Raw genomic sequence first — 15,988 nt, forward strand, 5'->3', positions numbered from 1 at the left:
TGAGAGCCAGATTCATCATAGCGCTTGATGGTTTTTGCGACTGCACTTGAAGAAACTTTCACATTTCTTGAAATGTTCTGTATTGACTGGCCTTCATGTCTTAAAGCAATGATGGCCTGTCATTTCTCTTTGCTTATTTGAGCTGTTCTTCCCATAATATGTATTTGGTCTTTTACCAAGTACGGCTATCTTCTGTCTACCACCTTTACCTTGTCACAATTGATTGGCTCAAACGCATTAAGAAGGAAAGAAATTTAAAAAATGTACTTTTAACAAGGCATACCTGTTAATTGAAATGCATTCCAGGTGCTACCTCATGAAGTTGGTTGAGAGAAAGCCAAGACTGTGCAAAGCTGTCATCATGGCAAAGGGTGGCTACTTTGAACAATCTCAAATATAAAATATATTTTGATTTGTTTAACACTTTGTTGGTTACTACATGATTCCATATGTGTTATTTCATAGTTTTGATATCTTCACTATTATTCTACAATGTAGAAATAGTAAAAATAAAGAAAAACCCTTGAATGAGTAGGTGTGTCCAAACGTTTGGCTGGTACTGTATATCAAACAAACAAAATTAAATCATGCAGGAAAAACCTTTAAACATCAGTTTGGGAGTAGGTCATTAAAGGGAAAGAACAAATTCCAAATGTGAAAGGCCTACTGATTGGCAAAGTACAAACATGATTGTAAAGTATTTTGGGGAGAAGCAAAAGAACACCAATAGACTACAAACACAATCAAACAGGTTTGCATGAAATAACAATTGGCGCTGATGCCTTAATTCAGGAAAAGCAATCATGGAACACGTGTCTCCCCACTTGAAGCTGTCCTTAATGGTGAAACAGAGTCACTTTCCTTTTCATTGAAAATCCAACAAAAAACAACAATGTAAACAAACCAACAGCCAAATTAATTTCCAATAAAAAGGCAAAAGCTCAAGACGGCGACGGCTCGGCCATCGCGGATGCAGTTTGGTGGCTCTATATAGGCTGAGTATAAACCTTGCCGGTTAGTTCTGATTGAGGCTGATGCCCTTAAAGGAGCCATTTTGTTTTTGATGTTTTGTTTTGACTTTCCCTGTCAACTGTCCCAGAGGTGTTGCAACCTGCAAATCAAAGGTCAAAAGGGCAACAACCACAGAATCACACTACAGTTAAAGCTCAAGGACTGAGAACGTGTCCATGAAGGACAATTCATATGAACACCTGCATTGTGTCATTCCCAGAGCTATCCCAACTCCCCTAACACTGAATTCCCACCAAATCCAAACAGAGGAATTCTAGGAAAAATTGAAAAAAAAAAACCCAGTATTGTTTATGTCATCATTGCAATGCATACAACCTGTATGTATTTAGGTGAAAAAGCAGTGTTATTCGTATGGATATTGCTGTGCAATGTTAGTCAGTTCTCTGTCTTTCTCCTCGATGTTACAGTGAAGTCGAAGAAGAATTGTTCTGGTATTTGGTGCAGATGATTGATCATGATGAGTGACAGTGACACCGTTGACCACGACGTGAAAAAAAATGCCAACAGGGTTCAATTCAGTACAATGTGAGGTTTTAGAGGGCGCCGCCCTAATGTGCCAAATAGGTACAGTTTTTTTAATAATTATTTTCCCTCTTTGTTTTACTGTGAGGGCAACATGGTCTCATTAGAATATGTCCAAAATAGTAACATTCAACCATTGAAGTTAAATGTCAGCTAAGTGGACATATGAAGGTTGGGGCACTGACTGTGCTCTCGGTGGCCTTGGTCTCTGTGTGTTCTACTGTGACGACTGCGGCGCTGTGCTCTCGGCCTTGCTGTCCTGGTTGTTGAGCGGCTTGCTGCCCCACGGGCTGTTGTTGCCGAGTGCTGGCGAGCCGTTGAAGTCATCCTCGTCGTCCAATCCGTTGGTGGCGTCATACTGCGTGTTCTCCAGACGTGTGATCAGACGCTCATCCTCGTCCCCGAACTCCCCGCCCATCAGGGTGGGCTCACCAACCACCATCACGTCCTGAAAGGAGAGAGGTTAAGGGCCAGAAATTAAGGACAGGTTAAAGGTCAGAGGTCAGAAATCTTGAATGACACATTGCTGCACATGTGAGAAATGCATGACATTCTGAGAGATACTATATGTACAATTGATAATATATTGGTTGTACTACAGTACCAGTCAAACGTTTGGAAGCACCTACTCATTCAAGGGGTTTTCTTTATTTTTACTATTTTCCCATCTAACCACTCTAACCCATTTAACCCCTCCAATCCATCTAACCATTCTAATCCATCTAACCCATCTAACCCTTCTAATCCATCTAACCATTCTAACCCTTCTAACCCATCTGACCCTTCTAACCCTTCTAATCCATCTAACCCTTTTAACCCATCTAACCCTTCTAATCCATCTAAACCATCTAATCCATCTAACCCTTCTAATCCATCTAACCCTTCTAATCAATCTAACCCTTTTAACCCATCTAACCATCTAACCCGTTTAACCCTTCAAATCCATCTAACCCTTCTAACCCATCTGACCCTTCTAATCCATCTAACCCTTTTAACCCATCTAACCATCTAACCCATCTAACCCGTTTAACCCTTCAAATCCATCTAACCCTTCTAACCCATCTGACCCTTCTAACCCCTCTAACCCTTCTAATCCATCTAACCATTCTAACCCATTTAACCCTTCCAATCCATCTAACCATTCTGACCCTTCTAACCCATTTCACCCTTCTAATCCATCTAACCATTCTGACCCTTCTGACCCTTCTAATCCATTTAACCCTTCTAATCCATCTAACCCATCTAATGAATCTAACCCATCTAACCTTCTAACCCATCTGATCCTTCTAACCCGTCTGACCCATCTAACCCTTCTAACCAATTTAACCATTCTAATCCATCTAACCATTCTAATCCATCTAACCCATCTAATCCGTCTAATCCATTTTACCCTTCTAACCATTTTACCCATCAAGTCCATCTAACCCATCTAATCCATTTTACCCTGCTAACCATTTTACCCTTCTAACCCATCTAATCAATTTTACCCTTCCAACCATCTTACCCTTCAACCATTTTACCCTTCTAACCCATCTAATCCATTTGACCCTTCTAACCATTTTACCTTTCTAACCCATTTTACCCTTCTAACCATCTTAGCCTTCTAACCATCTTACCCTTCTAACCCATCTAATCCATTTTAACCTTCTAACCATCTTACCCTTCTAACCCTTCTAACTCATCTAACCCATCTAACCCTTCTAACCCATCTAACCCTTCTAATCAATCTAACCCTTCTAACACTTCTAATCCATCTAACCATTCTAATCCATCTAACCCTTTTAACCCATCTAACCCTTCGAATCCATCTAAACCATCTAACCTTTCTAACCCTTCTAATCCATCTAATCCATCTAACCATTCTAATCCATCTAACCCTTTTAACCCATCTAACCCTTCTAATCCATCTAAACTATCTAACCATTCTAATCCATCTAACCCTTCTAATCCATCTAAACCATCTAACCCTTCTAATCAATCTAACCCTTCTAATCAATCTAACCCTTCTAATCCATCTAACCATTCTAATCCATCTAACCCATCTAACCATTGTAATCCATCTAACCCATGTAACACTTCTAACCCATCTAATCCATTTTACCCTTCTAACCATCTTACCCTTCTAACCATCTAACCCATCTAATCCATTTTACCCTTCTAACCATTTTACCCTTTGAACCATCTTACCCTTTTAACCATCTAAACCATCTAACCCATCTAATCCATTTTACCCTTCTAACCATCTTACCCATCTAATCCATCTAACCCATCTAATCCATCTAGCCCATCTGACCCTTCTAACCATTTTACCCATCTAGTCCATCTAACCCATCTAATCCATTTTACCCTTCTAACCATTTTACCCTTCTAACCATTTTACCCTTCTAACCCATTTTACCCTTCTAACCATTTTACCCTTCTAACCCATTTTACTCTTCTAACCATCTTACCCTTCTAACAATCTAACCCATCTAATCCATTTTACCCTTCTAGCCATCTAACCTATCTAATCCATTTTACCCTTCTAACCATCTTACCCTTCTAACCAATTTTACCAATCTAACCATTTTACCCTTCTAACCATCTTACCCTTCTAACCAATTTTACCAATCTAACCATTTTACCCTTCTAACCATCTTACCTTTCTAACCATCTAACCCATCTAGTCCATTTTACCCTTCTAACATTTTACCCTTCTAACCCCTCTAACCCATCTAACCCTTCGAATCCATCTTACCCTTCTAACCCATTTTACCCTTCTAACCATTTTACCCTTCTAACCCATTTTACCCTTCTAACCATCTTACCCTTCTAACAATCTAACCCATTTTACCCTTCTAATCCATCTAACCCTACTAATCCATCTAACCCTACTAATCCATCTAACCCTTCTAACCCTTCTAATCCATCTAACCCTTCTAATCCATCTAAACCATCTAACCCTTCTAATCCATCTAACCCTTCTAACCCATTTAACCATTCTAATCCATCTAACCATTCTAATCCATCTAACCATTCGAACCCAGCTAACCCTTCTAATCCGTCTAACCCTTCTAATCCATCTAACCCTTCTAACCCATCTAACCATTCTAATCCATCTAACCCTTCTAACCCACCTAACCCTTCTAATCCATCTAACTCATTTTACCCTTCTAATCCATCTAACCCTACTAATCCATCTAACCCATCTACCCCTTCTAATCCATCTAACCATCTAATCCATCTAACCCATCTAATCCATTTGACCCTTCTAACCATTTTACCATTCTAACCAATCTAATCCATTTTACCCTTCTAACCATTTTACCTTTCTAACCATCTTACCCATTTAACCATCTGACCCATCTAATCCATTTTACCCTTCTAATCATCGTACCCTTCTAACCATCTAACTCTTCTAATCCATCTAACCCATTTTACCCTTCTAATCCATCTAACCCTAATAATCCATCTAACCCATCTAACCCTTCTAATCCTTCTAATCCATCTAACCCATCTAAACCATCTAACCCTTCTAATCCATCTAACCATTCTAACCCACTTAACCATTCTAGTCCATCTAACCATTCTAATCCATCTAACCATTCTAACCATTCTAACCCATTTAACCATTCTAATCCATCTAACCATTCTAATCCATCTAACCATTCTAACCCACTTAACCCTTCTAATTCGTCTAACCCTTCTAATCCGTCTAACCCTTCTAACCCATTTTACCCTTCTAACCATTTTACCCATCTAATCCATTTGACCCTTCTAACCATTTTACCATTCTAACCAATCTAATCCATTTTACCCTTCTAACCATCTTACCCATTTAACCATCTGACCCATCTAATCCATTTTACCCTTCTAACCATCTTACCTTTCTAACCCATCTAACTCTTCTAATCCATCTAAACCATCCAACCCTTCTAATCCATCTAACCATTCTAACCCACTTAACCATTCTAGTCCATCTAACCATTCTAATCCATCTAACCATTCTAACCCTTCTAATCCATCTAAACCTTCTAATCCGTCTAAGCGTTATAACCCATTTTACCATTCTAATCATCTGACCCTTCTAACCATTTTACCCATCTAATCCATCTAACCCATCTAATCCATTTGACCCTTCTAACCATTTTACCCTTCTAACCAATCTAATCCATTTTACCCTTCTAACCATTTTACCCTTCTAACCGATTTTACCCTTCTAACCATTTTACCCTTCTAACCCATCTAATCCATTTTACCCTTCTAACCCATTTTACCCGTCTAACCATTTTACCATTCTAACCCATTTTACCCTTCTAACCATTTTACCCTTCTAACCATCTAACCCATCTAATCCCATTTACCCTTCAAACCATCTTACCCTTCAAACCATTTTAGCCTTCTAACCATCTTACCCTTCTAACCCATTTTACCCTTCTAACCATCTTACCCTTCTAACCCATTGTACCATTCTAACCATTTAACCATTCTAACCATCTAACCCATCTATTCCTTTTTATCTGTCTAACCATTTTACCCTTCTAACCCATCTCATCCATCTTACCCTTCTAACCATCTTACCCTTCTAACCATCTTACCCTTCTAACCCATTTTACCCTTCTAACCATCTTACCCTTCTAACCCATTTTACCATTCTAACCATTTTACCCTTCTAACCCATCTAATCCTTTTTACCTGTCTAACCATCTTACCCTTCTAACCCATTTTACCATTCTAACCATTTTACCCTTCTAACCCATCTAATCCTTTTTACCTGTCTAACCATTTTACCCTTCTAACCCATCTAACCCGTTTAACCCTTCAAATCCATCTAACCCTACTAACCCATCTATCCCTTCTAACCCTTCTAATCCATCTAACCCTTCTAACCCATCTAACCCTTCTAATCCATCTAACCATTCTAATCCATCTAACCCCTTTAACCCATCTAACCCTTCTAATCCATCTAACCCATCTAACCCATCTAATCCATCTAACCCTTCTAACCCATCTAACCCTTCTAATCCATCTAAACATTCTAATCCATCTAACCCCTTTAACCCATCTAACCCTTCTAATCCATCTAACCCATCTAACCCTTCTAATCCATCTAACCCATCTAACCCATCTAACCCTTCTAACCCATCTAACCCTTCTAATCCATCTAACCCTTCTAATCCATCTAACCCTTCTAATCCATCTAACCATTCTAATCCATCTAACACTTCTAATCCATCTAACCATTCTAATCCATCTACCCCTTTTATCCCATCTAACCATCTAACCCATCTAATCCATTTTACCCTTCTAACCATTTAACCCTTTTAACCCATCTAATCCATTTTACCATTCTAACCATTTTACCCTTCTAACCATCTTACCCATCTAATCCATCTAACCCTTCAAATCCATCTAACCTTTCTAATCCATCTAACCCTTTTAACCATCTAACCCATCTAACCATCTAACCCATCTAATCCTTCAAATCCATCTAACCATTCTAATCCATCTAACCATTTTAACCATCTAACCCATCTAACCCTTCTAATCCATTTTACCATTCTAACCATTTTACCCTTCTTACCCATCTAATCCATCTAACTCATCTAATCCATTTTATCCTTCTAACCATCTTACCTTTCTAAGCCATCTAACTCTTCTAATCCATCTAACCCATTTTACCCTTCTAACCTTTCTAATCCATCTAACCCTTCTAACCCATTTTACCCTTCTAACCTTTCTAATCCATCTCACCCATCTAACCCTTCTAACCCATCTAACCCATTTAACCATTCTAATCCATCTAACCATTCTACTCCATCTAACCCATCTAACCCGTCTAACCCTTCTAATCCGTCTAACCCTTCTAACCCATTTTACCCTTCTAACCATCTTACCCTTCTAACCATCTTACCCATCTAACCCATCTAATCCATTTGACCCTTCTAACCATTTTACCCTTCTAACCCATTTTACCCTTCTAACCCATTTTACCCTTCTAATCCATCTAACCCATCTAATCCATTTGACCCTTCTAACCATTTTACCCTTTTTACCATCTAACCAATCTAATCCATTTTACCCTTCTAACCATCTTACCCTTATAACCCATTTTACCCTTTTACCCATTTTACCCTTCTAACCATCTTACCCTTCTAACCATCAAACTCATCTAATCCATTTTACCCTTCTAACCATCTTACCCTTCTAACCCATCTAATCCATTTTACCCTTCTAACCATCTTACCCTTCTAACCAATTTTACCCTTCTAACCATCTTACCCTTCTAACCATCTTACCCTTCTAATCCATCTAACCCATCTAACAATTTTACCCTTCTAACCGTCTAACCCATGTAATCAATTTCCCCTTCTAACCATCTTACCCATCTAACCCATTTTACTCTTCTAATCCATTTAACCCTTCTAACCCATCTAATCCATTTTACCCTTCTAACCCTTCTAACCAATCTGACCCTTCTGACCCTTCTAACCCATCTAACCCTTCTAATCCATCTAACCCTTCTAATCCGTTTTACCCTTCTAATCCATCTAATCCATCTAACCCATCTAACCCATCTAACCCTTCTATCCCATCTGACCCTTCTAATCCATCTAACCCTTCTAATCCATCTAACCCTTCTAATCCATCTAATCCTTCTAATCCATCTAACCCATCTAACCCATCTAACCCTTCTATCCCATCTGACCCTTCTAATCCATCTAACCCATCTCACCCTTCTAACCCATCTAATCCATCTAATCCATCTAACCCATCTAATCCATCTAACCCTTCTAATCCATCTAACCCATCTAACCCTTCTATCCCATCTGACCCTTCTAATCCATCTAACCCTTCTAACCCATCTAATCCATTTAACCCTTTTAATCCATCTAACCCATCTAACCCTTCTAACCTTTCTAACCAATCTGACCATTCTAACCCTTCTAATCCATCTAACCCTTCTAATCCGTTTTACCCTTCTATCCCATCTGACCCTTCTAATCCATCTAACCCTTCTAACCCATCTAATCCATCTAACCCTTCTAATCCATCTAACCCTTCTATCCCATCTGACCCTTCTAACCCATCTAACCCTTCTAATCCATCTAACCCCTTTAACCCATCTAACCCTTCTAATCCATCTAACCCATCTAATCCATCTAACCCTTCTAACCCTTCTAATCCATCTAACCCTTCTATCCCATCTGACCCTTCTAACCCATCTAACCCTTCTAATCCATCTAACCATTCTAATCCATCTAACCCTTCTAATCCATCTAATCCTTCTAATCCATCTGATCCATCTAACCCTTCTAATCCATCTAACCCATCTAACCCTTCTAACCCTTCTAATCCATCTAACCCTTCTAATCCATCTAACCCTTCTAATCCATCTAATCCTTCTAATCCATCTGATCCATCTAACCCTTCTAACCAATCTGACCCTTCTGACCCTTCTAACCCTTCTAACCCTTCTAACCCTTCTAATCCTATCTAACCCTTCTAATCCATCTTAACTTTCTAACCCTTCTAACCCATATAAACCTTCTAACCCATATAACCCTTCTAACCCATCTAACCCTTCTAACCAATCTGACCCTTCTGACCCATATAACCCTTCTAACCCTTCTAATCCATAAACTGGTGTGGTTCAAATGTTGATGATGTGTGTTTGTTGTTTCACTAAAGGGGTAAAGCCCAGAGCATTACCCTTGGCCGTGTGTTTACCTTGTTTCCAAACAACCCCCTGCCACTTCTGCAATAACAGTTGGTGCATGGTGGGATTTTAAGGAGTGTGTGTATGGCTGGCGTGTATGGCGAAGCACCGTGAAGGCGGTGAACCCGTATGTACACGGTCAACCCCTGTCGGTACACTTTGAGCTAATGAAACCCCCTCCCACTGATGAAGTGGACTATCCTTCCTGCCCCTCACAGACCAATCAATTTGGGAGGCAGGTAGCCTAGCGGTTAGAGCGTTGGGACAGTAAGGTTACTTGCTTGAAACTCGAGCTGGCAAGGTGGAAAAATCTGCCGTTTTCCCCTTGAACAAGGTAGTTAACCCCCACAACAACTGCTCCCTGGGCGGTGATAACGTGGACTTCGATTAAGGCAGCCCCCGCAACTCTCCGATTCAGGGGGATTGGGTTAAATTCGGGAAGACACTGTATTTCGTTTGAATGCATTCAGTTGTGCAACTGACTAGGTATCTCCGTTCCCTTTCCCAATAGTGATCATGTCGGACATATTTTTATGATATGACCCCTAGCGTTGAGGTCACAGATGAGAACATAGGGAGTTTTATTCTGTGGTTGATTCTTTATTCGCAATGTGAGGGAATTGAATTGGGTGATGCTAACTCTCTATTTTGATAGGTACAGGTATAAAACTAACAGTGAGTATCTAGGAGATGCAATTGAATAATTTAAGCAATGTTAGATGATTGATTACCAATAGTTATGTGATCAAATTGACTATTTTAGGATAGTATTGGTTGTTCTAGGCAGGTTGAGTTGTATATCTCATCTCCCCTGGTCTGCTAAACCTTCTCTCTCCTCACCAGCCCACAACCTCCCACTGCATCTCGGGAGGAAGTCACACAGTTAAATGAAACACACGCTTCACTGCCCATGTGTGTCGATGTGGCGTGGCATGGTAGTTCTCGCTACCCTCCTCTGATGTGCAGATGTGTGCACATGTATGAACACACACACACACACACACACACACACACACACACACACACACACACACACACACACACACACACACACACACACACCAAAGAGGATCCGGATTGGGGGGGGCAACGTCTCTAAAACCCCCAAGCTACCGCCTCTACAACCTACTATGCCTTAATCAGACTAATTCATTTAGGTGAGCTTTTTGACTAAATGACAATATCCACACTGATTTGTCAATTTGCCTAGCTAATTAAGTCATTAGCTCAAAACGTGCTGATTGCCAACAAGCCTTGAATTCGCAATCTGTTCCTGCGGGGGTCGTTGTCAATCTACCTCTGGCCAGTTTGGGTGGTCAGACTTGGATTGGGGGAGTGTTAATTGTGATCTAATTAATAATGTTTGATCTACTCATCTCATTATCTTTAGCATTAGCTATCCAGTTATCCCTGAATGGGCCTATGGGCTGTTAAGACAGCTAAAAATGTTCATTTTCTGATCATAAGTTAGTGTATTAGCATCCTTTTTAGGTATTAGACAACCCCCTTCCCCTTGCCCCTACTTCTTCTGTGTTTGCTGATCTGAAGGAACTGGACAGGTGTAAGCAATATGGTAAATTCTCCTCTATGCCCATTGAAAGGCTGGGCTGAGCCTTCAGCATAAACCTATCTAGTCTCTTAAGATCTGCAAATACAGAATGTGTAGGTAAGGACCAATGAGGTGAAATGTTCAGAGGGATACAGACAGAAGCATAACAAATAGAGCTAACAACACATGTTGATTCACACATGTTCACACATTTTCTACCTGACAGACAACCATATCTGTTCTACACAATCCATTTCTATCTGAATGTTCCCAATGAATCCCCCAGCAAACACATAGGAGTATACTCTGCATGGTTTTCATAGTAGCACTCTACGTGGTTTCAATGTCATTTCAGCCCAGCAACCAGTAGAGGTCCCTGTTGAACAACACAACAACCCACTCCCCCTTCTTTCTCTATGCCCCCCATTCACCCACTCCCTCCCTTTCCTCCTTGTCCTCTCCTTATTGTCATTGGGCTCACGTAGGGCCTGTGCTCAGCCAACGAACGAACAACTTCTCAGACAAAGCTAGCAGGCGTGCAACATATGTAACCAGCATGTTACCGCCACCGCTCTTAAAGACGCATGTCAACATTAGCCATAGGAAGTGTGTGTTCTTAAAGAAAGGAAGGGGGATGAGGAGGGAGAGGAGGTTGTGTGTGGGAAGGAAAGGAGAGGAGAAGGGGGGTGTATACAGATATACTGATAATGAGTGATGGCACAGAGCCAAACAGCCTCCCACTGAGAAAACAATTTGTGTGTGTGTGTGTGTGTGTGTGTGTGTGTGTGTGTGTGTGTGTGTGTGTGTGTGTGTGTGTGTGTGTGTGTGTGTGTGTGTGTGAGTGTGTGTGTGTGTGTGTGTGTGTGTGTGTGTGTGTGTGTGCGTCCGAGTGATTGAGTAAGAGATAGAAGAGAGTGAGAGGTAGCTAGAGTTGGAGAGGGTGTGTGTCTATTTGTGTGTGAGAAAGGGAGAGTGAGGGAGAGAGATCGAGAAAGAGCAAGAGAGAGGGGGGAGCTTGAGTTGGAGAGGGTGTGTGTCTATGTGGGTGTGAGAGAGAAAAAGAGAGAGAGAGAGACATAAAAAATATATACATGGAGAAAGAAAAAGAGAGAGAAAAGAGAGACGCCTTGGGAATAAAAAGCCGGACCTGCGGCACCGTGAGGAACAACGTAACCCAAAACAAAGAGGGTTCAAGGTTCCCCAGTCTCCCTCCCTCCCTCCCTGCCTCCCTCCCTCCCTCCTACCCCCCACACCCCCACCCCCCCCATCCAAAGGGACTACAGTACTAAGCAGTCAGTATGACTCCTAACAGTCCATACAGCAAACCCTGGGTGTGATAGTGAGAAAGTACTATAGCCTGTCCAAACAATTGAGGCGCAATAGCACTTTATCCCCCGGGGTGATGTGAAGCGCGAGGTGTAACACTCAGTGGTTTAAGTAGGTGTTTAACCTCAAACTGTGTCAAGTGGCCCCATTGTATTGACATGTCGAGGAAGAAAATATGCTATGCATGGGATAGACTAGAGCCATGGAGTGCCAGATGATACAGCACTCCCCAGAGCAGAGGGTATGAAGCAACAGGAGAGGATAACTCTAGATGAATACTTGAATAAACACATTATGATGGTAGATTGATAGTCCTATATATTAATTGTTGTGTTTCATTACATACCTTCCTGCCTGCGTGCCTATAGTAGCTGTGTAGAAGGGGTGTATAGTGATGTATAGTGATGTAAGAAGGTGTATAGTGGTGTAAGAGGGTGTATAGTGGTGTATAGGGTTGTATAGTGGTGTAAGAAGGTATAAGAGGGTGTATAGGGGTGTATCGTGGTGTAAGAAGATGCAAGACGGTGTATAGTGGTGTAAGAGGGTGTAAGAGTATGTATCGTGGTGTATAGAGGTATATAGTGATGTAAGAGTGGGTCAAACCCAGTAGATCTGATGCTTACAGGTACCTGACTGGAAAGGCTGAAGTTGCTGGCAGGGCTTCTCTTCTTACTGTTGGCATTGCCCACGCTGCTGTTGGCACTGCTGGCAGAGTTCTTCCTTTTCCTCCTCTTCGTCGTCGTCTGTCTCGTTGGCTCAGCTTTGGCACGACCAGCAAAGGAAACAAGAGCCATGGCGGACAACATAATGCATACACCAAGGTGGGGGTAACTCATAAAGAAGATATGTGTATATTGACATGTACACACACGCACCCATGCAAGAATGCACAGACAGACAGACAGACAGACAGACAGACAGACAGACAGACAGACAGACAGACAGACAGACAGACAGACAGACAGACAGACAGACAGACAGACAGACAGACAGACAGACAGACAGACGCATAATACATACAACACGCAACAACTAAAAAATGATCCATGCTTTGTTAATATCAGAGGTGAAATCAAAAGGCATTATCATCTCCCAAGACATGCACTAGTTGGAAAGATCCCATGTTTCATTTGTATAAATGCTCAACAATAGAACGTGCAGCTTGACTTAATGTGAATGCCTTAAGGACCTTGGTGTTGTACAGTTCTCAAAAGCCTGCCCAACTTAAAACTACACTACTGTGAGAGATAACACCATCTTTTAGAAAATGACTCTACTGTGAGAGATAACACCATCTTTTATAAAATTACTCTACTGTGATAAATAACACCATCTTTTATATAACTACTCTACTGTGAGAGATAACACCACCTTGTCCCGCCTACTCCCATTCCCTTTCTCCGGTGCTCAACATCACCGGTCTACTAACTACCGGTCCTGGTAACCCACATTACGCATACCTGGCAACCATCATTATGCACACCTGCTCCTCATCGCTATGCACACCTGGACTTCATCATTTACTTGATTACTTCCCCTTTATTTAGCCCTCAGTAGCCTCTGTCTTCAGGCAGTATAGGTTTTGTTTTCTCTCACGTTCTGGACGCTTCTCATGTTTGTTCATCTGTATTGTTTCTTTATTAAACTCAATTTCTGCGCCTGCTTCCTGACTCCCAGCGTATATGTTACACACCTTTTATAAAACTAGTCTACTATGAGAGATAACACCATCTTTTATAAAACTACTCTAATGTGAAAGATAACACCATCTTTTATAAAAGTACTCTACTGTGAGAGATAACACCATCTTTTATAAAACTACTCTACTGTGAGCGATAACACCATCTTTTATAAAACTACTCTACTGTGAGAGATAACACCATCTTTTATAAAACTACTCTACTGTGAGAGATAACACCATCTTTTATAAAACTACTCTACTGTGAGAGATAACACCTTCTTTTATAAAACTACTCTACTGTGAGAGATAACACCATCTTTTATAAAACTACTCTACTGTGAGAGATAACTCCATCTTTTATAAAACTACTCTACTGTGAGAGATAACTCCATCTTTTATAAAACTACTCTACTGTGTGAGATAACTCCATCTTTTATAAAACTACTCTATTGTGAGAGATAACACCATCTTTTATAAAACTACTCTACATTGAGATAACACCATCTTTTATAAAACGACTCTACTGTGAGAGATAACACCATCTTTTATAAAACTACCATACTGTGAGAGATAACACCATCTTTTATAAAACTACTCTACTATGAGATAACACCATCTTTTATAAAACGACTCTACTGTGAGAGATAACTCCATCTTTTATAAAACTACTCTACTGTGAGAGATAACACCATCTTTTATAAAACTACTCTACTGTGAGAGACGACTCCATCTTTTATAAAACTACTCTATTGTGAGAGATAACACCATCTTTTATAAAACTACTCTACTGTGAGCGATAACACCATCTTTTATAAAACTACTCTACTGTGAGAGATAACACCATCTTTTATAAAACTACTCTACATTGAGATAACACCATCTTTTATAAAACGACTCTACTGTGAGAGATAACTCCATCTTTTATAAAACTACTCTACTATGAGATAACACCATCTTTTATAAACCTACTCTACTGTGAGAGATAACACCATCTTTTATAAAACGACCATACTGTGAGAGATAACACCATCTTTTATAAAACTACCATACTGTGAGAGATAGCACTATCTTTTATAAAACTACTCTACTATGAGATAACACCCTCTTTTATCTTACTGTATCTATATTTGTCATTTATTATTATTTATTTGTATTGCTGTGATTTGTCTTTATGAGTCAGATTGTTTGTTTGTTTGCGTCACCATATGAAGCGGTGATGCACAGTGTGGTGTCTTAGCAAACATTTTAGGTCAATGGTTTAGAATTTCATGATGACTTAGCATGAAATACTGAATGTGACATGCAGTCATCTAATTTCGTCTTTAGGCAGTTGTTGAGCATTCATGACAAAAAGTACACAACAATGTATTTCATGGCATTCTGTTCAGAGAGAGAATAGAATACAATCTCCTAGACTACTTCTCTCTCTATTGAAAACTACAGGAAGACAGAAAAGGTACCTTTTTTGTGATTTGTGGGGAATATTTCCGTTTTGAAATTCTGTGGGTGTCCAGCTGAAACCAGAATCAAAATGAGTTTTGTTTATTGAAGTGATTAATTATTTTAAGTAATTAAATATCAGAGAGAGAGAGAGAGAGAGAGAGACCAGAACTTACAACAGAGAGAATGTAAGAGAAATGATAGCTGTACATTTACTGCAATGCACAGACAAATATATTGTCTAAATATTATTACTGTTGAGTAATATTTCGAAAAACATTATTACTAAGGTGTACAATTATGAAAAGATTTTTTTTCTAATTATGAGCCACACATTTCATTAATTAATGAATAAAATATTAAGTTAAATAAAGGGTATATCCTTGATCATTATTCTTGTGTAAAGTAATAAGATAGGTTAAGTACAGATCTTAGCAGTACTTATATCTGTTTCTGATGTACATAAATTATGTATTTAGCTATTTTCACCAAGTGTTTGTAAGAGAGAATGTTATTCCTCTGAATGTCAGTGTGGGAAAAACAACATTTCTGTGATCTTCAAAAAAATGTCTGAAAATGAATTAAATTTCTTATACTAATCACACCAAGGGAGATGCTTTAGTATTCAAAGGCAACCAGCGACGTATAATTTATCTGAAAAGATAACATAACTTAGGAACATACAGTGCATTCGGAAAGTATTTAGACCCCTTGACTTTTCCAACATGTTACGTTACAG

General features: G+C 39.9%; 1 protein-coding gene across 5 annotated transcripts in view; it reads right to left on the minus strand.

The window, feature by feature from the left end:
- Positions 1-1,057: 1,057 nt before the first annotated feature.
- Positions 1,058-15,988, minus strand: part of LOC115170530 (LIM domain-binding protein 2) — a 101,203-nt gene continuing 86,272 nt past the window's right edge. Inside the window, exons 7-9 of one of the 5 annotated variants that reach the window (XM_029726777.1) lie at positions 15,270-15,323; positions 12,752-12,888; positions 1,058-2,002 (exon numbers count right to left, since the gene is read on the minus strand). In XM_029726777.1, coding sequence (XP_029582637.1) covers positions 1,772-2,002; positions 12,752-12,888; positions 15,270-15,323 — 422 coding nt within the window. In that variant the 3' untranslated portion in view covers positions 1,058-1,771. Of the gene's footprint in view, positions 2,003-12,751; positions 12,904-15,269; positions 15,324-15,988 lie in introns of all 5 variants that reach the window. The other 4 variants (XM_029726750.1, XM_029726787.1, XM_029726759.1 and 1 more) reach the window with 4 other exon arrangements.

This window comes from Salmo trutta, chromosome 3 (assembly GCF_901001165.1).
Source record: "Salmo trutta chromosome 3, fSalTru1.1, whole genome shotgun sequence".
NCBI lineage: Eukaryota > Metazoa > Chordata > Actinopteri > Salmoniformes > Salmonidae > Salmo > Salmo trutta.